Source organism: Anoplopoma fimbria, chromosome 15 (assembly GCF_027596085.1).
Source record: "Anoplopoma fimbria isolate UVic2021 breed Golden Eagle Sablefish chromosome 15, Afim_UVic_2022, whole genome shotgun sequence".
In the NCBI taxonomy this organism is placed as follows: Eukaryota; Metazoa; Chordata; class Actinopteri; order Perciformes; family Anoplopomatidae; genus Anoplopoma; species Anoplopoma fimbria.
This window is the reverse complement of record NC_072463.1, coordinates 13,341,964-13,363,783: the sequence shown is the minus strand read 5'-3', so window position 1 is coordinate 13,363,783 and position 21,820 is coordinate 13,341,964. Positions and strand designations below refer to the sequence as shown.

The following is a 21,820-nucleotide window of genomic DNA, read 5'->3' as shown; positions in this document are numbered from 1 at the left end:
CCCCCCAGAGCCATAAAAGATATGATACAACTGTTTTCACAGGCTGAGTCGCACTTTTCATGACAAATAAACTGATCCTCGTATGTAAAAGTGTTGGAGTGCCTCTTTAATTACTGTCATGAGTGCAAACAATGTAGAATTTGGGTGATATAAGTTGACATTAGTCCGCTAGCATCACTAATATTCATACATTCCCAGCCTGAAATTGTCACCGAATATGTGTTAATTATAGTTTTTGCATATGGGATCTGGCATACAAGCGAAACCGCACCAAATGATGTTGACATGTCATACATGTATGTGCTTGGCTTCATTAGCCGTCCAGATAGACTGCATGTGAACAAGAGGAAGACGCTGTCCAGCGGCTGATGCGGCGCTTCTTGCATACCTGAATGTGATTGGCGTTATTGGAGGATATGCAGTCAGTGAATTCATATTCTTTTCTCCACAATCCCACTCTCTAGAGATCAAAGAGCGATCAAATTATCCCTCTGTGCTGTTGTGTTCGACTGCTTTACATGAGTCACCAAGGCAACCGGTAAATGAAATCACCGAAGGATGGTTACTTCAATTCCCGGGAGCTGTCTGGCATCTAGCCTCTTTTTTTAATTTTTAAAGCCCTGTTCTTGCACAGTTGGAATTCCTAATGAAACCGCTGATTAGATTTCTATTTAAGAAGTCCAACTCGCACAAGACACTGTGACAAGGGAGCTCGCGTTTGCCACGGCATTGTCAGAGCAAAACCAAGTCATAAGGGGTGTTTTCAGGGGTTTTCTTCCGTTGTCAACAGTGTGGGGGGAAAAAGAAAAGGGCAAGTGTGGCTCACTGGCAGCTCGACCCAGCTTCCTGCATCATGTAGCAGGCAAGCATTGCTGCTTCTATGATATATGAACAGTTTACTAAGTGTGTTAACGGACCGCTGTAGCACCACAATAAATCCCACTGTCAGTCACGCTGATTGTTCATTAACCCACTCTCTGTGCTCCCACAGTCAGCACTTTGGTGCCTGCGTGTGTCCTGCTAGCAGCACCTGAGCTGTGAGATTAGCCACGCTGATCATGTGGAGCTATTATCCAGGTTAAGGTATTACAACATGACAGGTGAGTGACGCTAAAGGGAGTGACAAAAGAGGAAGGCAAGGGCAAGGAGAAGAAAAAAAAGCCAGTAAAAGGTTAACACAATGATTATTGCGTGTTCTGAACTTGCTGACTCAGACCGTCTCCTCCTCTCCTTCCCGCTGAGCTGTTTTCCTGCTAATTATTTAGCAATAAAGTCACTCAATACAAAAGAAATATATTTTTTTGTATATAGATTCTGACTTTTTATTCATGGTTACATAGAATGAAACAACTTGTGCAAGACAATAAATAAAACAATGGCACCCAGCAAGAGTATAGTTCTACATAAATGACTTAAACAGAGGTGGAGTATACTTCAGCCTAGTTTACGTTCAGCTTTTGGGCTTATTCTACTGTAACAACAGAACTCATTTAAACATAGAGTCCTCCATTATTTATTATGATGCAGACCCTCTAGATCCTAGCCCTCATATCTTCCAGGGATATTGGGGATTCTCATGTGGTGGTTCTTAATACATGCAGTGTATATAATATTGTATGATGTTACATGTGCTTCTTAAACCTTCCTCTGCAACGTGACCTAGCTGTAGTGGACTAAAATGTTGAATAATTACCTTAGTAGAGTGTAAAGTGTGCAGTGAATCAATAAATTCTAATATATACAGTATACAGTGGGTACGGAAAGTATTCAGACCCCTTTAAATTTTTCACCCTTTGTTTCATTGCAGCCATTTGCTAAAATTGAAAAAGTTCATTTTTTTTCGCATTAATGTACACTCAGCAACCCATCTTGACAGAAAAAAACAGAAATGTAGAAATTTTTGCAAATATATTAAAAAAGAAAAACTGAAATATCACATGGTCATAAGTATTCAGACCCTTTGCTCAGTATTGAGTAGAAGCACCCTTTTGAGCTAGTACAGCCATGAGTCTTCTTGGGAATGATGCAACAAGTTTCTCACACCTGGATTTGGGGATCCTCTGCCATTCTTCCTTGCAGATCCTCTCCAGTTCTGTCAGGTTGGATGGTGAACGTTGGTGGACAGCCATTTTCAGGTCTCTCCAATTCAATTCAATTCAGTTTATTTTGTATAGCCCATAATCACAAATTACAAATTTGCCTCAGAGGGCTTTACAATCTGTGCACATGCGACATCCTCTGTCCATCCTCTGTCCTTCCAGAGATGCTCAATTGGGTTTAGGTCAGGGCTCTGGCTGGGCCAGTCAAGAATGGTCACAGACTTGTTCCGAAGCCACTCCTTTGTTATTTTAGCTGTGTGCTTCGGGTCATTGTCTTGTTGGAAGGTGAACCTTCGGCCCAGTCTGAGGTCCTGAGCACTCTGGAGGAGGTTTTCTTCCAGGATATCTCTGTACTTGGCCGCATTCATCTTTCCTTCAATTGCAACCAGTCGTCCTGTCCCTGCAGCTGAAAAACACCCCCATAGCATGATGCTGCCACCACCATGTTTCACTGTTGGGATTGTATTGGGCAGGTGATGAGCAGTGCCTGGTTTTCTCCACACATACCGCTTAGAATTAACGCCAAAAAGTTCAATCTTGGTCTCATCAGACCAGAGAATCTTATTTCTCATAGTTTGGGAGTCCTCCATGTGTTTTTTGGCAAACTCTATGCGGGCTTTCATATGTCTTGCACTGAGGAGAGGCTTCCGTCGGGCCACTCTGCCATAAAGCCCCGACTGGTGGAGGGCTGCAGTGATAGTTGACTTTGTGGAACTTTCTCCCATCTCCCTACTGCATCTCTGGAGCTCAGCCACAGTGATCTTTGGGTTCTTCTTTACCTCTCTCACCAAGGCTCTTCTCCCACGATTGCTCAGTTTGGCTGGACGGCCAGGTCTAGGAAGAGTTCTGGTCATCCCATACTTCTTCCATTTAAGGATTATGGAGGCCACTGTGCTCTTAGGAACCTTGAGTGCTGCAGAAATTCTTTTGTAACCTTGGCCAGATCTGTGCCTTGCCACAATTCTGTCTCTGAGCTCCTTGGGCAGTTCCTTCGACCTCATGATTCTCATTTGTTCTGACATGCACTGTGAGCTGTAAGGTCTTATATAGACAGGTGTGTGCCTTTCCTAATCAAGTCCAATCAGTTTAATTAAACACAGCTGGACTCCAATGAAGGAGTAGAACCATCTCAAGGAGGATCAGAAGAAATGGACAGCATGTGAGTTAAATATGAGTGTCACAGCAAAGGGTCTGAATACTTATGACCATGTGATATTTCAGTTTTTCTTTTTTAATAAATTTGCAAAAATTTCTACATTTCTGTTTTTTTCTGTCAAGATGGGTTGCTGAGTGTACATTAATGCAAAAAAAATGAACTTTTTCCATTTTAGCAAATGGCTGCAATGAAACAAAGAGTGAAAAATTTAAAGGGGTCTGAATACTTTCCGTACCCACTGTATATAATGCCTACATTTACCATGATGCATTGAGAGCGAGTTTCTGACTCCCAGAGGGTCCCCTCCAGCCATATCATCCTGTATTTGAGCGGCATTAAGCATGCACCCAGAGAAATCCAAGCTGAAATGACCGTACTTCTTCCTCACATCAATTGGCGTCACCGTCAGGTCAAAGTGATCTCCCATCCATACTGATTGGACATCCACACATCAGCAAATTTGCTCTGTCAATATATTTAAAGAGATTTGCTTGGAATGTTGTTCACAGGCCAACCGAGACTCAAGTGATTAATCAGGTTGAAGACCAAGTTGTGCAATAAGTGTACTTATGAGCGAAAGTGTACTTTTTTTCCCCCACTGCTAGACTTATTCTTAATCTTAGTCTCAGTCTAATGTGAAGCTCTACCTCACTCAGTCATGCAGTGTGAAAGCATTGAGTCAACATAACGTCAGTGTTGAGCTTTACTATAAAGATGTTATTGTTTGATAGTTCACCTGCTCTATAACATGCCATTCATATAACAGAGGCCTTCCTATCAGTAACTAAATGTTCTCTCCCTCTGCTACAGCTGCTTGCATACAGCTCTATACCATTTGACCTATTGTCACCAAGGACCTCATTTGAATATCTCCATTTGTGTCATCGCCCTCGAGCAAAAGCATTTGGCTGCCCTTAATTTACACTCTGCAATATTTGGATTTTGCATCATTAGGGCCACGTTAAGGCCGCTTGCATCCCCGGCCTGACGCCTCGGACACGGCCGGCCAGGTAAGCCTCTTGCCCGCTGCCCGCCAGTGGAAATAAACAACACCTGCGTGGACCTCACGAGACGTCCCCGCGTTGCGGCTGACTCCTCCTGATGTGTGATGGAGAGGCGCCGACGCGTCAGTGGCGGCGCGCGACCTGTGGATCAGCCGAGCTGGAAGAACCCACGCGCCACGTGACCCGACGGCGCAGCACAATGAGTCTGTCATGAACCGTCAACACCCGTGAAACTAATGACAAAATTGGAGCAACGACGTCTGACTGACGGGCGTCACGCAGCGTCGCGCGTGACATCTCATTATGTACTTAGAGCCGCGTTGGACCGGCACCGGGGGCAGAACCTGTCCCGGTGCCGGTCCCGCGCTCCGCCCAGACCGACGCCGACGGGCGCGTCTCGAATGGCATTACAGCATTAATTACAGGACTATGCAGATTAGATCCCCCCAGAGCAATTTAGCAGGAAACTGCGTCGCTAAGCAACACCGTCGCCCGATCCAAAAGAAGCTGGGTCGTTGGCAGATGATGAACACTAATCATTCATTAATATCATTCATTAATATCTGGTGAACATCTGCGTGCGTTGTGCCCCGTGGCTGTGGGGGAGCGCAGGTCAAAAGGTAAATGACTCCCACTTACTGCGGAAAGGGTGACATGTTGGGAGGGCTGGAGTGCCAAGAGTGTAATTGACGTGTTCTCGTTATGAGCAAGCACGAATGGTCACCTCAGAAAAACCCCATGAGGACTATTTTCCCTCCTCACAACTTCCCCGACTGAAACTTATTTATTATGTGAGATACTCTTTCTGGCAAAAGACACGCGCGCGGCTAAAAAAAAAAAAGAAAAGGAAAAGGCACCTCTGAGAGCTCCTATCAACAGTGGCGGTGGTGCAGATTAAAGCAGAGGCACCGTGGCAGATTGGATTATGCTTAATGCGCCATTTCATCTCGTGGAACGTGTCACATTCTGGGCCCCGTGCCCTTCTTCACGAGGTGCGTCCGAGTCCCATTAGCCCACATTTCACCGACGGCCCCCTGTGTGGTGTGCCCGGTACCGGGACCGCGCTGCGGCTGTGTGCCCGTCCCTCTCTGCGCTCTCCGAGATAACAAATACTCTAGTTGTGCAGGAAACACTGCCATGTCCGACCCTCGTGGGGGGGTTATCACCGGGGGACCGGGGCAGATGAGACACGGTGGACGCTGAGCTCGCGTGGCTCCAGACGGTAGATGATGTATGAGGTGCACGGCAGGGTTCTAGGTTCTAGGTTCTAGGTTCTAGGTTGATCACAGATGCGGATTCATTTTTTTGCACAGAACACCTCCAAGAGAGGTTCTTTTTTTATTCTTTCAACCCGTGCCCCGCGTGGGCGCGCGCGCGCTGCACGGGTTGTTTTTTATTTTTTTTTTTAATAAAAAGCTCGTTATTATCTGTATCATTATTTCTTAACGCTATAATGTATTAATGTTGCATTGAGCAGTAACCGGACCCGCGCGCAGAGAGCTCAGAGTCCAGACTGCAGCGCGCGCGAGGGGAGGGAATCCCTCCAGTGTCTGACGCGCTGCTTTACCAAGGAAACCCACACGCGCTCTCTGACGCAACTGCCCATTTTAGGAAACATGCGTCAATGGACTGAGGCAAGTCAGACCAAACAGTGAACTCCGCAGCGGGCTGTGACGCTCGTACCGGAGGATAAACGTGTCCGCGTGTATCTGGGCTGCTCCTCCTGTATCCCTGCGCTCCGGTTATGTCTCCGGTGTCCGCTGGGCGACGGGTGATCGCGGCGGATCTCTGCTCCGCACTGCCTTATCCAGAACGCGACCCCTCCCTTTGGAGAAGTTGCAACGCCCAGGCCATGACGTGGGCTGTTTCGTTGGTGTTGAAAAGCCGTTGCAGTTTCTTTATAGTGCCATTGAAGTGAGTCATCTCTAGGAAGTGTGGTTAAAAAAAAAAAAAGGAAAAGAAGAAGAAGAAGAAGAAGAAGAAGAAGAAGAAGAAGAAGAAAAAAAAAAAAGTTCGAACTGTTCCGTGAGCAGCGCAGAGCTCAGATAGCGCAGATTGTAGACACGGAGACGGGAGACAGTCCGCAGATTATCCGGCAGGAGGCTTGAACGCGAACGGTAGCCTGCGTGAGTCACTACAGGTCCGCCTGCTGAAGGTGTGCTGCTGCTGCTGCTGCTGCTGCTGCTGCTGCTGCTGCTGCTGCACTTTAGGCTGAAGTTTGCGCACCTGAGAGGATTTGCAATAGAGTAGTGGAGGTCTACCTGCGGCGCAAGAATAACACAAAAGCGCAATAAGAAATAGCCTTCACGAGCAGGAAGAAACCCATTATTCTAACTGGCGCTATCTGTGAGATGCTTTAGGTTAGTTTTCGGGAGCCTTGTTGCGCTTTGTCTTTGCCAACTCTTCTCTGGATATCCCCCCCCCAAAAAAACAACATCTCCAGTCAGAGAGGATTTTTTTTTTCTGTCTTGGTGCCTTTTTATTGCGAGGATTTTAAAAAGAGGGGGCAAGGGGTTCAGATCTCAAACAGTCCCCTCTTTCCTGGACCATGTACCAGGACTACCACGGGAACTACGACACCTCGTCCCGCGGCAGCAGCACCTCTCCGGCCCAGCCAGAGTCATTCACGAGCGGCAGCAGCACGATCGGAAGTCCGATCTCTACCTCAAACTACCAGGTAACAAACGATCAAAACTACCAGGTAACAAACGCAAGGAAACGCGGGGCTTCTTCCGCGACATTACCCATCAATAAAACCGCAAACATGTCGATGGCAAGTGCGCAACATCTGAGACATACACGTTGTTCGTCATATATATATATATATATATATATATATATATATATTTCGTTTGTCACGGCACCGCACTTCCACCAGTGAATAGATTTGGGGCTTTCTTGGGTAGCTTTGGGGGAGAATGAACCCCATGACACAGATTGTAACGATGACTCAAAAGATGCAGGACTCGATTTGTTCACAAGTATTTGATAGTCATTCCGTTTGAATTACATCAAACGTTATCTAAACGCTATCTGATGATGTGCTTTTGATCAAATATCAAATTGGCGCACGGGATTGTGGGCACAGTAAATGACGCAAATACGAAAAAAAACGTACATTTTTCTTCTTTATGATATAACAAAACTCCTAAAAGTTAAAGGTTGCACTCCCAGAGGCGAAGGTGACAGTGTGCTGGTTTTGTTCAGGAGAAACGGGACACACTGGATTGAATTTGAATTTTCTCGGGGTTTCCCGTCGCTCTCATCTCATATCGGTGCGTAAAACCATGATATTTCTTGGCTCTTTGCGCTTGTAGCCCCAGTGGAGACGGCATTGTATGTGCATTATCAGGACAATGCCTTCAAGACATGTACCACGAGCTATTTACACATTCCGCCAGTTGGGAGAATGCAACAGGCACAACCTGCTTTATGCATTGACACACTGGATGTGTCTCATTTGTCTTTAACAGCAGTTGCTGCATTTTGGAATGTGATAAAGACTGTCGCAAAAAAAAAAAAAAAAAAAAAAAAAAAAGACTAAAGTTCAGTTTGGTTGGATTATCAGAAATAACACCAAGGATTAGATTGAAGTCCAGTTTTTCATCGACGGGTCTCGAGCTGCACATGGCAGATCTGTTCCAGCAGGAATCGCGCGCGCACTCCTAGAGCGCAGGGCAACCAAAAAAAAAAAAAAAAAAAAAAAAAAACTTACTGAGAAAATGCCCAAAATGCAAACGCTGCACAGTTGTGAGAGCTCCTTTAAAACACCCTGCAATCATCTCCTCGATGTCATCAGAGGTTTCATGCCTTCTCGGTGAGATCCACCCGGGGCTGCTGTAGGTGTGCCAGAGCAGCGCTGTGAGGGCGCCGTGCCCATTTATTCACAAATGATAGGATATAAATCCGGGAAGAGGCTTGTTGTTTACTCGCAGTGAAGTCTCGCTGTAGTTCACTTCTGTGGAAAAAGCTCTCGCAACATTACGGTAAAGGGCTTTTGGCCCGTATCTCTCATTGCTAAGGCTCCCTGTAATCACACACTGGCTGCCTGTTTCCCATTATAGCGGGCTGGAACACGATCTCTTTGTTATTCTTAATTGAGACATATCAAAGCAAAGCCTTTTTTTCTTTTTTTTCATTAGAACGATAGATCTTTTTAAAATCAGATCAGAAGTTATATCAGCTAAACTGGGTCTTCTCTATATTTAGTTTAATAACTCTATTATTATTATTTTCAAGTGTCCTTTATACTCCATTGTATACAATATATATATATTTTTTTAATGCTCTTATTTTAAAGCCAAGCTCGCCAAAAATTTCCGCTTGCAAAATTCTGGCTAACTGATCTGGCTTGTTACTGCTGGCGGCTCCCACCCCCCTTACTGGAACTGCTCGCGTTTCTCATGTGCTTAACAAATCCCATACACAATGACTCACCAGAATAAACAAAGTTCCAATAGACTGCCGGGATATCCGACGGAAAGTCGGGAATAACGGGGATATGAGGACGTGCGTAGTTTACGCACACGGGCAGGCAGCCCGTCTGTTTGTGGACTCCAAAGACATGAAGTAATACTGAGCAGACACATTCTCATACCGGCACCGTTATTACAGTCGGTACCCAACAAAGACATTCATACTTTTTCATTCTTATAGGAGGATTTGATCCATAATTTGAGGGGTTGGTTCCAAATGTTGAGTGGATGAGCTCATTATCTTTTTCTTCAGACCAGAAACATATCCTGCATCACAGCATGGCTCTGTACCCTCAACTAAAAGCAATGCATCATTTTGCTTTAATACAATTTTTTTTTTTAAATCATTAAATTGTTGTCACTACAATTCCCTCTGTAACAGGTATTCTAATAGAATAAAGTCCATGCCACCATACAACCCATTATATTATATCCGTCCAGTCTAAAGTAATATGTATATTTACCCTCCTGCCCGTCCAGACATGTGCCACACTTCCGCGCAGTGCTCTGTCTCATGGTTATTTGGTAAAGTGAGATGCTCTGGACACCTTGGGCTTTCCCTGCGTGATTCACAGAATGTGTCACTGTTCCACTCCAGGGGTTACATACACAGTGTTTTGCCTATGTGGATTGAATCATTACTATAAGCTCGTACTGTGGGAAGTGTGTGGATTTGATAATGGTGGGTGGTGTTGTGTGCGACTGAGGAAGGGCTCGTAGATAGAAACTACGATAGAAACTACGATAGAAACTATGATAGAAACGAAACTACGATAGAAACGAAACTACGATAGAAACGAAACTACGATAGAAACCCCCCCACACCTGCTTTACCGGGAAAGTCTCCTCAGATGTGACCATGCATCCCCTCTTACCCGATCTCTCTCGTCCCCTCTCCTTCCAGAAGTACAGGGTCGACATGCCCGGCTCCAACAGTGCCTTCATACCCACCATTAATGCAATCACGACCAGCCAAGACCTGCAGTGGATGGTGCAGCCCACGGTCATCACCTCCATGTCAAACCCGTACTCCCGTTCCCACCCGTACGGCCACCACCTGCCCAACGGGCCGGGGCTACTGGGACACAACACGCTGGCTCGGCCCGGGGTCATCCGCTCCATAGGCGACGCCAGGGGCCGACGCAAGAGGGACGAACAGGTGAGGAACAACGTTGGACTGCAAAAAGGCTTTTTTTTTGTTTCAATAGTTTGACTTTGGTTTCTTTTTATAAAGCTGGATTTTGCTTCAGAAGATCTCTGACATAGAAATTTGAAGTGTATTCATCCTGAAAAAAGAGCAAATCACCATCATATGTTCACTATAAATTGTTAAACGTGAGATAGTTTGTTAAACGAAGAAGAAACTGAGTTTATCTTATCAGGCCAACAAATTCTATGTGGTATCATCATCCTCCTCACAGTCAGCCAGTGGTACCACGCTCTTGTTTATCACTCCTGCTTGTTGCTTCGTGTTGATTGAGTGCGTGTCTGTCAAACAGCTTATTTTATACCTGCCATGTTCCTTCTCTGCTTTGCCCTTAGCTCTCCCCGGAGGAAGAGGAGAAACGGAGGGTGAGGCGCGAACGGAATAAGTTGGCCGCCGCCAAATGCCGCAACCGTAGGCGAGAGCTCACAGAGATGCTGCAAGGGGTGAGTGGAAGCCTGAAAACTGGAGCCGCCGCATCTGATCAGGATCTGTCATTGTGTTCTGCTTCAATCACACAAAAACCCTCCTCTTATGCGGCTACCACCTTTGGCTAATGAGCAACCATGCTTCCTGTTTTTTGGGCAAATTTACCATGTTTATAGTTGCAAAATATATATATATATATATATAAAATAATAATAATAATATATTTTAATAATAATAATTTTCACACAGAAAATGTATGCACAGGGAGAAAAATAAAAGAAGTCACACTGGTTCAGAAGTCTGGCAGGAGTCCAGTTTTTTAGATGACTGATGGAGCACACCTAAATTGACATCCTCGCATAACTGGTTTGACTCTCGCCGTGTGTCTGAGTGCGAGGTCTGAGCGAGCAGATGACAGGCGATGAAAGGCTTTTTGTCTCGGGCAGCTGCAGACAGAGGTAGGGCTGTCTCGCAGCACCTAAATGGACTAATTAGTGGAATTACAGTGAGGTGGAGCTTGTCAGGCCCTAAAAAAAAAAAAAAAAAAAAAAAAAAAAACAGGAATGGAATTTGCTGTAGGCAGCTGTCTCCGTGAATGAGGGACATTCTGTAAAAAGGGGCCAATTGCTTGTCTCACAATCCCACATAGAGACATGCTGCGTGCACACAAACACACACACACACACATGCACCCACGCACCACGCACGCACGCACACACACCCAAGCCATAGCCCCTAGGGAATTTTTAAAAAAGCTTTCCGTCTCCATGCAGCTATTTTTTTTTTTTTTTAAAATTCCAAATAAGGAAGTGCCGCTTTTCCAGTGAAAAGACTGAGCAGAATTCCTACAACCACTCCTCTTTGATTGACTGAAGTGTCTCACTGGGAACCGCCCCTGTCTCCATGTGTGCTACTTCCTCATACCTTTGCCCATGAGTCAAAGTTCTCAGACAGCATGTCAGCTTATCTTTATCTGCCTTTGTCTTGAATGTGGCACATTAATGACATGCTTCTGATCCAGATCTCATATCTCTCGAAACACAAACAACGCAGTGTGATTATGGGAGAGTCGAATTCTAGCAGAGTGGCTTTTATAGATTTTGCCTTGTGAGTCGAAATGGCCCAGGACAAGTTCCTGATTGTGCCACATTCTATGGTTAGTAGAACCGTAGCAAACAGACAGTGCCCTCTTTTGGTTCCTTTGGGGAACAGTCATACAATCTGACGACGTGATTGGGGAAGAAACTCGAAATTATTTGCAGTCTCGTCACATTTTTTTGCAGCCATGGTGTCAATTTGTTGGCTTCCTATCAGTGAATATCCGTGGAAATTCTGTTGCGGTACTTATTTTGATCATGTTTAAACCGTCCCGCTTATTTGTGCTGACACTGAACTGCATTGTCACCTGTTCATGTCTAGACTGTTGCATGATGTTCTTCATTTCTATGTCCCCTTATTTTCTGTCAAAAAAGCGCTCAACCCCCCTCTGCTAGTACTTTAGCGCTCAACCATATTTCCTGTTTCTCCTCACAGGAGACTGAAAAGCTGGAGGAGGAGAAAGCGGACCTGCAGAAGGAGATCGAGAACCTGCAGAAGGAGAAAGACAAGCTGGAGTTCATGCTGGTTGCCCACAATCCCGTGTGCAAGCTCCCCATCGACGAGCGCCACCAGCAGCACCAGCAGCACCAGCAGCACCAACACCAGCACCAGCACCAGCACCAGCAGCAGCAGCAGTGCGCCCCGCTCCCGCTGACCATGCGCCCCAACATGGCCAACCGGGCTCAGATGAACCACGTGGTCGTGAAGCAAGAGCCGGACGACATCGTGGATGTGGGCAAGCCCCAGCGCTCCGTCATCAAGCCCATCTGCCTGGGCGGCGGCATCGTCAGCGGCGGGATGTACTGCACGGATGGGGACAGCCTCAACACGCCGGTGGTGGCGGCATCCACTCCGGCCGCCACGCCCAACGCTCCGAACCTCATATTCACCTACCCGAGCATGCTGGAGCCCGAGAGCCCCTCGCCCTCCTCCGAGTCCTGCTCCAAGGCCCACCGGCGCAGCAGCAGCAGCGGGGACCAGTCCTCAGACTCCCTCAACTCTCCCACCCTCCTGGCCCTCTGAGCGAGGGCCGCGCTCGGCCGGCTGAGAAACAAACACTGTGGCTGGCTGCAAGCTTGAGGATCAACTGCGCCTCCCCTCCCCCCCTTTTTAAAGACCCAAGAGCACATTCAAAAGTCCAGACCAAGCTGACCATGTGAGCCGTCCCACCTCCCAACCCCCCTCTGCAGGGAGACCCACAAGGGCTACGCCGCGTGTTTCTTCTTGTTCTGCTTCAGTGTACTTTTTATTTTTTATCCGTTAAGAGTGTGTGCACCAATCCTAAAAAGAGTATCCTCCCTTCGCCATTTCAACTCCAGAGTGTCAACTTGTTTACTGGGAAGACGATTCTAAAGAGAAACACGACGCAATCTGGCAATTGTGAGTCAACAGGACCGCAACCAGGGTGCGCGTTAATATATATATATATTTTTAAGCAAATGTTTCAAAAGCCATGTGACCAACACTTGCACTCCGCCAAGACGAATCAATAAATCACTAAACGAGGTCAGCATTCTACTGGGGTTTCTGAGGAAAGAAGGAGACAACGAGCAAAGACTTCCTCTGGTCTCCTTTTCCATTTAGAGTTCATAACATGGACCTTTATTCAGGAATCGCTACTAGCAGTGTGTCCACATTGCTGATGCTATTTCCATCTCTTTAATCGTATTTATGGCCCGTGCTGATTCAATTTTACAAAGTGTTTTGTTGAGACATCGTCCTCTCCTTAATCCGCCTGTAGAAAAGCAAAATGGTTGTCCATGCGGCGACCGAGGCACTCATCAGTGTTGCAAAGGATCACGAGCCAACTTTCAATCAATGACTAGTTCCTCAATACTCTATACCTTCTATTTTTGCCATAGCGGCTTGACTTTACAGTAGTATCGGTGTGCTTTTCCTCAGTGATTCTGTACCTGAACTTTTACAACCTGTTTATGACAAAGTGTATGTGATTTACATTGATGTCAGGGATATCTCTCATGTGTAGTAGAACCCCATCGTGAAGAACGTCGCGCGACTGCGGGGCGGCTGTGCGGTCTAGAGGTGGTGATACACAGTACGCTGAGGGATGACAATCTTCATCGCCTCATTGTGTCCCGTAGGGGAAAAGGTTTGACTTTTTCCACTCGGACGACACAAACGTTTCAACAAAGCCCTCCTCTACCAGATTCTGACCTTCTTTTCTGTGTTTGACACATTCTCTCTAGATAAAGGTCTTACTGCCTCTTGGGGCAAGTCAGGTTTCAAAAGCTCCCAAAAAGGTTTGTTTGACACGTGTAATCCTGTAATTTGTCCGTCTTTGTCTAAAAAGGAGGGGATTTTGCTCAAATTTGGGGAAAAAAAGCCACTGTGGTCTAGGCCGTCTCTAGCTGCCAATGATGTCAACCCTGTTTATACTGTGTTTGTACATCTGTCACTTTTAGTAAATCAATTCAGTCAATGATGTTTAAATCTAAGTCAGACGTGCTGATTTTTTACGGGTGTGTGAACGTTTGCCAACACGGAGGTACTCTGTAGAAACTTTGTGGAGGCCATACCGGCTTTAAACAAGGGGTCAGACACAGTTCACAAGAAATGGACTCCTTTTTTTTTTACAGCTGGCCTGAGATGAAAGAGGGGACACCTCGAGAAGTTGTAATATCTCTGAAGTTCTAAGAAGCACTTCTTTTTTTTCGTCGTTTTTACGTGTGTGTATCTTTAAAGGGATGAGGGTTTTCAATACTGTGCACTGAGAGGGACACAACAGCAATGTTGGGGGCTTATTTTTTAGTTCACTTCAAACATTCCTAATGTCAGGGGTTTAAAGGGGGGGGGGGGTCCTTTTCTGTTATTAGAGGAGAAAAAGTTGTGCTTGGAAGACGTTTGGTTGTGCCGGATGAAGAAAAACAGACTTTGCAATTCAAAAACAGCTGCTGCTACTTTGGAAAGAACGCGTCGGCTGTTTCTCTTGTTTGGTTTAACATCACCGGCTGTGACATCGTGTGGATGCAGGGAAGCGGGGGGGGGGGGGTGGGGGGTGGTCTCTGATCCTATATGACAACATAAAGAGTAACCAAAAACATTACTGTGGGCGAGTTTGATATGTCTGTATGTTGAAATATTCTGCAGCCCCTTGACACACATAGGAAAGCCATTGACTGTAGATCTTCTGCTGTACATGTCATCTACTGTCTGTCGCCTGTTTTCAACTACTATTACTTCTTTTCCAAATGCTTTAACTGTTCAAAATGATTCAAAATGAATAAAAAACAGCAATATGTATAGCAGTGTTTGTTAATTTAAATGAATAATAATAAAAAAAATGATAATTTTCAACCTGAAATTGTGCCATTTTGTTCATACAGCGGTTCACTGACAAAACACGTTTTCTAAATTGTTGAAAATACCACTGCCCTGTTTATCAATCTACTGATCATTCCGGAAAGAAAATACCATTTGACACTAAAGACAGCAAACCAAAGCAGAGGTTAACATCAAGAAGCTTTAAAAAAAAAAAAAAAAAAAAAAAAAAAAGACTAAGAGCTAAGACAAAAAAGCAACACCTATCACTTCAGAATTCATTCAGTCTTAATTGCTTCTATGAAACACCTCAGAGTAGTGACACAGAACATGATAATATTGTTAACAATATTGATATAATTTATCTCTTATTTAAAAGGCTGCCTTCTCATAGTGTATTCTCATACATATAATATTATAATGCAGGAGTATGATGTCCTATACTGCCAAAATAAATATAATGTAAATTCAAAAACTGTTCTCCAGAATACACTATGAGATTATATATGTATGAAATCATTTTTTATTTGTTCATGTGAAGCTCATATTCAACCACTAGAGGGCAGTAGTATTTAAAAAACTCTCAGCTGCCACCCTATTAGTTTCACCTAGATAAAACTAAATCAGTCTAATTGTTGTACTAGGCTGCATTATTTTTAGCTAAGACACTGGCAAATAGATGTATATTCAAATGACATTTCCAGACTTCATTCACGGATATAATTCTCAAGCAGGCTGTAAAGGTGTCCCAGCTACCAGGAGGCCACTCAACAGGGAGATGATTGTCTTTCATCTGGAACCAACACACATCAAATTGATTCTGATAGGAATATCTCGGAGTGGACCGCATCTTATTAGAATTACCGCAGTATGTTTGGGTTGTTTTACTTTGAAAGAGGAGACGACTGAAGCGTTCGGGTTTGACGGGCGTGTACTGCCCTCATGTGGTCACTGAAGGGAATTACAACACTAGATCACTAGAACGTTGTAGTGTTGCGCAGTGTAAACAGCGTTGTGTAGTTTATGGAGCAGTTAAGTACACAAGGTTCCTGCCTTTTTTCATCCTGAATTATTACACGTACACTATAAACCTTGTTTTAACAGTCTTACTAATAAATATTAATTTAAATTTAAAATTACAAAACCTTCAAGGGAAGAAAAACTCAGAATATACTTTTTATATATATATATATATATATATACGCTTTTTTCCACTGAAGGTCAGTGGTCACTTCAGGTGAAGACTTTCAAAACATCTGTTGCCTTTATGTAAAAGATTCGTATTCTGTGTTTTTATTTTGTTATGGTTATTTTATATTGTATTATTTTTTAAATAATAATAATGAATAATAATAATTATTATTATTATTATTATTATTATTATTAATTGTATTATTTTATTATTATTTTTATTATTATTTTAAATATTATTATTATTATTAATATTATTATTATTATTATTATTAGTATTAGTAGTAGTAGTAGTATCATATCCAGTATTAATATAGTCATTACTAGAATAAGTATTTATATATTTACTGACACTTCACAGCTTTGTAAGTGTCAAACCATAACCAAAATCATGGCTATATTCTTGACCAACTTGTCAGCATCATGTAAATATTGTTCAGTTTACTCCTCGGCTTGTTTGCTCCTGATAAGGTCATGCTGTAAATGTCTTGTATTAAGAGCTTTAACCGTAGTGTTTCAAATTTAAAGACAGTATCTCAGCCTTTAGCCAACTCACTGACATCTTTCATTTCTTTTATGCTTGTTTTTTTCTGTCGTTCAGTTCTAATATGACATTGATCAGCCCTTTTTTTCTCATCCTTCCTTTTTATTTCACACAGAGGTGACAGTGTTTATTTGTATGATTATGTCAGAAGAGTGTAACATGATTGTGTTTGTGGACAAACATCAAAAGGTGAAATCCTAGGGCGCTTTACTTGAAATCAAACACTGAGTTTCTGGGACCTTTAGCCTGCTGGGGCTGAGTGAGGATGGAACAGAGACATCGTGTCATTCAATCACGACGAAATAATTTGCTTGGTTTTGTAATGTCAGCTATGACATTACAAAATGACATTTCGTAAACGGAGCTGTGCACTTGTTTTTGTGCGAGTCAGAAGTAAATCACTTTCAGCCCTGCGATCTGATTACAGCTCAGAGTGAATTTAAGAAGGAAATCTGTGACCTTTTCTTCTTCTCTTCTCTTTTTTTCAGGGTAATGTTTCAAACTGTATGTTTTTGTGGCCATAGCTTCCTCTTTTTTGGTCTCCACTGCAAAAGCTGCATTTCAACAATGCACCCTTCGTTTGAACACGTGTTCATTGTGAGTTAATGTACAAAAAACAACAAAAAACTGTTATAGTTACAACTATAAACACATCTGTTAAACCATTATCATCACTATTTGCGTCATAATCTTATGCAGAACTATTGTTCCAAGTGTGATTACATCCCTTAATGTCGAAAAAAGTAAAAAAAAAAAAGAATAATAGTTTAGTATGTCAAAAAAAGGTATTATTATTGTATGTCGAAAGCAGTCATAAATAGGTCATAGTATTGTCAAAGTTCTGCCCCATACTCCCCTGTCACTCTGCCTCACACTCACCTAATCAGCTCACTCAGCTCACCTGCCAGCCACTCCCTGCTCATCAGCTCAACCACAAAGTCTCAGACCAACGAGTCCTTGTGTCTGTCGGACTGCTATTGGGTCCTAAGTACACTCGTGACAAGTATAGTATGTTTAAAAAAGTAAAGTCAAAGTATAGTATGTCAAAAAAAGTCATAGTATGTTGAAACATGTCATAGTATTGGTTGTCGTAAAAAGTAATTCTAAATATATATACAGTATATGTCGAAAGAACTTAAAAAGTCAGTATAGTATGTTGAAACAAAATCATTAAAAAAGTTATAGTATAGTACAGTCATAAAAACGTCATAGAATAGTATGTTGAAAATAATCTATAAAAAAGTCTAACCATAGTATGTCGAGAAAGTAATAAAAAAACATGGGTTAGTATTACGTTGAATGAAATTGATTTAAAAAGTCTGGTATGTAATAAAAAGTCATATTATAGTATGTTGTAAAATTCATAGTATAGTATGTCTAAAATAATTATAAAAAAGTCATAGTAAAGGATATAAAAACAGTCATGAAAATGTCATGGTATATTATTTCAAAAAAGGTCATTAAAAAGTCATATTATAGTATTTTGAAAATAGACATAGTATAGTTTGTCTTAAGAAGTCATAAGAAAATCATAGCATCGTTTGTTGAAAAATGTCATAGAATAGTTTGTTGAAAAAAGTCATAGTATAGTATTTAAAAAAAAAGTCATAGTATAGTATGTAAAAAAAATAGTATAGTATGTCATATAGTAAGTCATAGTATAGTATGTTGCAAAAGTCTTAAGAAAATCATAGTATACTATATCAAAAAAACATAGTATAGAATGTTGAAAAAAAAATATTATAGTATGTGATAAAAAGTCATAGTATGTTGAAAAAAGTTACATTATAGTATGTTGAAAAGTCATAGTATAGTATGTTAAAAAAAGTCATATTATAGTATGTGGAAAAAAAGTCATAGTATTGTGTGTTATGAAAAGTCATAGTATAGTATGTTGAAAAAAGTAAAAGTATTGTGTCATGAAAAGGCATAAAAATAGTCATAGTATAGTATGTCTTAAAAAGTCATAAAAAAGTCATAGTATAGTATGTTTAAAAAAGTCATAGTATAGTATGTAAAAAAAAAATCATATTATAGTATGTGATAAAAAGTCATAGGAAAGTATGTGATAAAAAATCCGATTATAGTATGTGATAAAAAAATCATAGTATAGTATGTGATAAAAAGTCATATTATAGTATGTGATAAAAAGTCATAAAAAAAGTCATAGTATAGTATGTCTTAAAAAGTCATAAAAAAAGTCATAGTATAGTATGTCGACAAAAGTCACAGTATTGTATTTCGACAAAAGTCATAGTATTGTGTGTTATGAAAAGTCAAAAAATAGTCATAGTATAATATTATAGTCTGTAAAAAAAAGTCATAGTATAGTATGTGATAAAAAGTCATAGTATAGTATGTGTCATAGTATTGTGTGTTATGAAAAGTCATAGTATAGTATGTTGAAAAAAAAGTCATAGTATAGTATGTCATGAAAAGTCATAAAAATAGTCATAGTATGTATTTGAAAAAAGTCATAGTATAATGTTGTCATAGTTATAGTATGTGATAAAAAGTCATAGTATAGTATGATAAAAAGTCATAGTAAAGTATGTATAAAAAATATAGTATGTGATAAAAAGACATAGTATAAATGTGATAAAAAGTCATATTATAGTATGTGAAAAAAGTCATAATAGTATGTTAAAAGTTACATTATAGTATGAAAAGTCATAAAAATCAGTCATAGTATAGTATGTCGAAAAAAGTCACAGTATTGTATTTCGACAAAAGTCATAGTATTGTGTGTTATGAAAAGTCATAATATAGTATGTCGTAAAAAGTCATAAAAAAGTCATAGTATAGTATGTTGAAAAAAGTCATTGAAAAAAGTCATAGTATAGTATGTCAAGAAAAGGCATAAAAATAGTCATAGTATAGTATGTCATAAAAAGTCATTAAAAAAAGTCATAGTATAGTATGTCGAAAAACGTCATAAAAAAAGTCATAGTATAGTATGTCGACAAAAGTCATAGTATTGTGTGTCATGAAAAGTCATAATATAGTATGTCTTAAAAAGTCATAAAGAATGTCATGAAAAGTCATAAAAATAGTCATAGTATAGTATGTCATAAAAAGTCATAAAAAAGTCATAGTGTAGTATGTCGAAAAAAGTCATAGTATTGTGTGTCATGAAAAGTCATAATATAGTATGTCGTAAAAAGTCATAAAAAAGTCATAGTATAGTATGTTGAAAAAAGTCATTGAAAAAAGTCATAGTATAGTATGTCAAGAAAAGGCATAAAAATAGTCATAGTATAGTATGTCATAAAAAGTCATAAAAAAAGTCATAGTATAGTATGTCGAAAAAAGTCATAAAAAAAGTCATAGTATAGTATGTCGACAAAAGTCATAGTATTGTGTGTCATGAAAAGTCATAATATAGTATGTCGAAAAAAGTCATAGTATAGTATCATAAAAAAGTCATAGTATAGTATGTCGAAAAAGTCATAGTATTGTATGTTAAAAAGTCATAGTATAGTATGTCAAAAAAGTCATAAAAAGTCATAGTATAGTATGTCGAAAAAAGTCATAAAAAAGTCATAGTATAGTATGTCATAAAAAGTCATAATAAAAAAAGTCATAGTATAGTATGTAAAAACATTATAGTATGTGATAAAAAGTCATATTATAGTATGTGATAAAAAATCCGATTATAGTATGTGATAAAAAGTCAGATTATCGTATGTGATAAAAAGTCATATTATAGTATGTTGAAAAAAGTCATAGTATAGTATGAAAAGTCATATTATAGTATGTTGAAAAAAAGTCATAGTATAGTAAAAAAAAGTCATTATAGTATGTTGATAAAAAGTCATATTATAGTATGTGATAAAAAGTCATAGTATAGTATGTTGAAAAAAGTCACAGTATAGTATGTTGAAAAAAGTCATAGTATAAAAAAAAAATAGTATAGTCATATAAAAATATAGTATGTCAAAAAAGTCATAAAAATAGTCATAGTATAGTATGTCATAAAAAGTCATAAAATAAGTCATAGTATAGTATGTTGAAAAAAAAAGTCATAGTATTGTATGTCATGAAAAGTCATAATATAGTATGTCGAAAAAGTCATAAAAAAGTCATATATAGTATGTCGAAAAAAGTCATATGTATGTAGAAAAAGTCATAGTATTGTGTGTTAAAAAGTCATAATATAGTATGTCGTAAAAACTCATAAAAAAGTCATAGTATAGTATGTTGAAAAAAGTCATAAAAAAGTCATAGTATAGTATGTCAAGAAAAGTCATAAAAATAGTCATAGTATAGTATGTCAAAAAAGTCATAAAAAAGTCATAGTATAGTATAAGTTGAAAAGTCAAAAAATAGTCATAGTATAGAATGTCAAAAGAAATCATATTATAGTATGTGATAAAAAGTCATAGTATAGTATGTGATAAAAAGTTCATTATAGTATGTGAAAAAAGTCATAGTATAGTATGTTGAAAAATGTTTCATTATAAATAAAGTCATATTATAGTATGTTGAAAAAAGTCACATTATCGTATGTGATAAAAAGTCATAGTATGTTGAAAAAAGTCATAGTATAGTATGTAAAAAGAAAAGTCATAGTATAGTATGTTGAAAAAAGTTACATTATAGTATGTGATAAAAAGTCATTGAAAAAAGTCATAGTATAGTATGTCAAGAAAAGGCATAAAAATAGTCATAGTATAGTATGTCATAAAAAGTCATAAAAAAGTCATAGTATAGTATGTTGAAAAAAGTCATTAAAAAAAGTCATAGTATAGTATGTCGAAAAAGTCATAAAAAAGTCATAGTATAGTATGTCGAAAAAGTCATAGTATTGTATGTCATGAAAAGTCATAATATAGTATGTCAAAAAAGTCATAAGTATGTCATAAAAAAAAAAGTCATAGTATTGTATGTCGAAAAAGTCATAGTATTGTGTGTTATGAAAAGTCATAATATAGTATGTCGTAAAAAGTCATAAAAAAGTCATAGTATAGTATGTTGAAAAAAGTCATTGAAAAAAGTCATAGTATAGTATGTGATAAAAAGTCATATTATAGTATGTTGAAAAAAGTTATATGATAGTATGTGATAAAAAGTTACATTATAGTATGTGATAAAAAGTCATATTATAGTATGTGATAAAAAGTCATATATAGTATGTTGATAAAAAGTCACATTATCGTATGTGATAAAAAGTCATAAGACATAGTATGTTGAAAAAAGTCATAGTATAGTATGTAAAAAAAAAGTCATAGTATAGTATGTTGAAAAAAATAGTATGTAAAAAAACTCATAGTATAGTATGTTGAAAAAAAAACATAGTATAGTATGTATAAAAAGTCATAGTATAGTATGTTGAAAAAAG

At 39.8% G+C, this 21,820-nt stretch overlaps 1 protein-coding gene across 2 annotated transcripts; it reads left to right on the top strand.

The window, feature by feature from the left end:
• Positions 1 to 3,234: 3,234 nt before the first annotated feature.
• On the top strand, positions 3,235 to 14,467 carry fosl2 (FOS like 2, AP-1 transcription factor subunit). Of its 2 annotated transcripts, none has more exons than XM_054614279.1 (4): positions 3,235 to 3,258; positions 9,639 to 9,893; positions 10,277 to 10,384; positions 11,901 to 14,467. In XM_054614279.1, exons 2-4 carry the CDS (start codon positions 9,654 to 9,656, stop codon positions 12,486 to 12,488), a joined length of 936 nt encoding a protein of 311 aa, XP_054470254.1. In that variant the 5' UTR covers positions 3,235 to 3,258; positions 9,639 to 9,653; the 3' UTR covers positions 12,489 to 14,467. The 2 variants fall into 2 exon arrangements, with proteins under 2 accessions (XP_054470254.1, XP_054470253.1); XM_054614278.1 differs by lacking the exon at positions 3,235 to 3,258 and adding an exon at positions 6,205 to 6,936.
• The last annotated feature ends 7,353 nt before the right edge of the window (positions 14,468 to 21,820 follow it).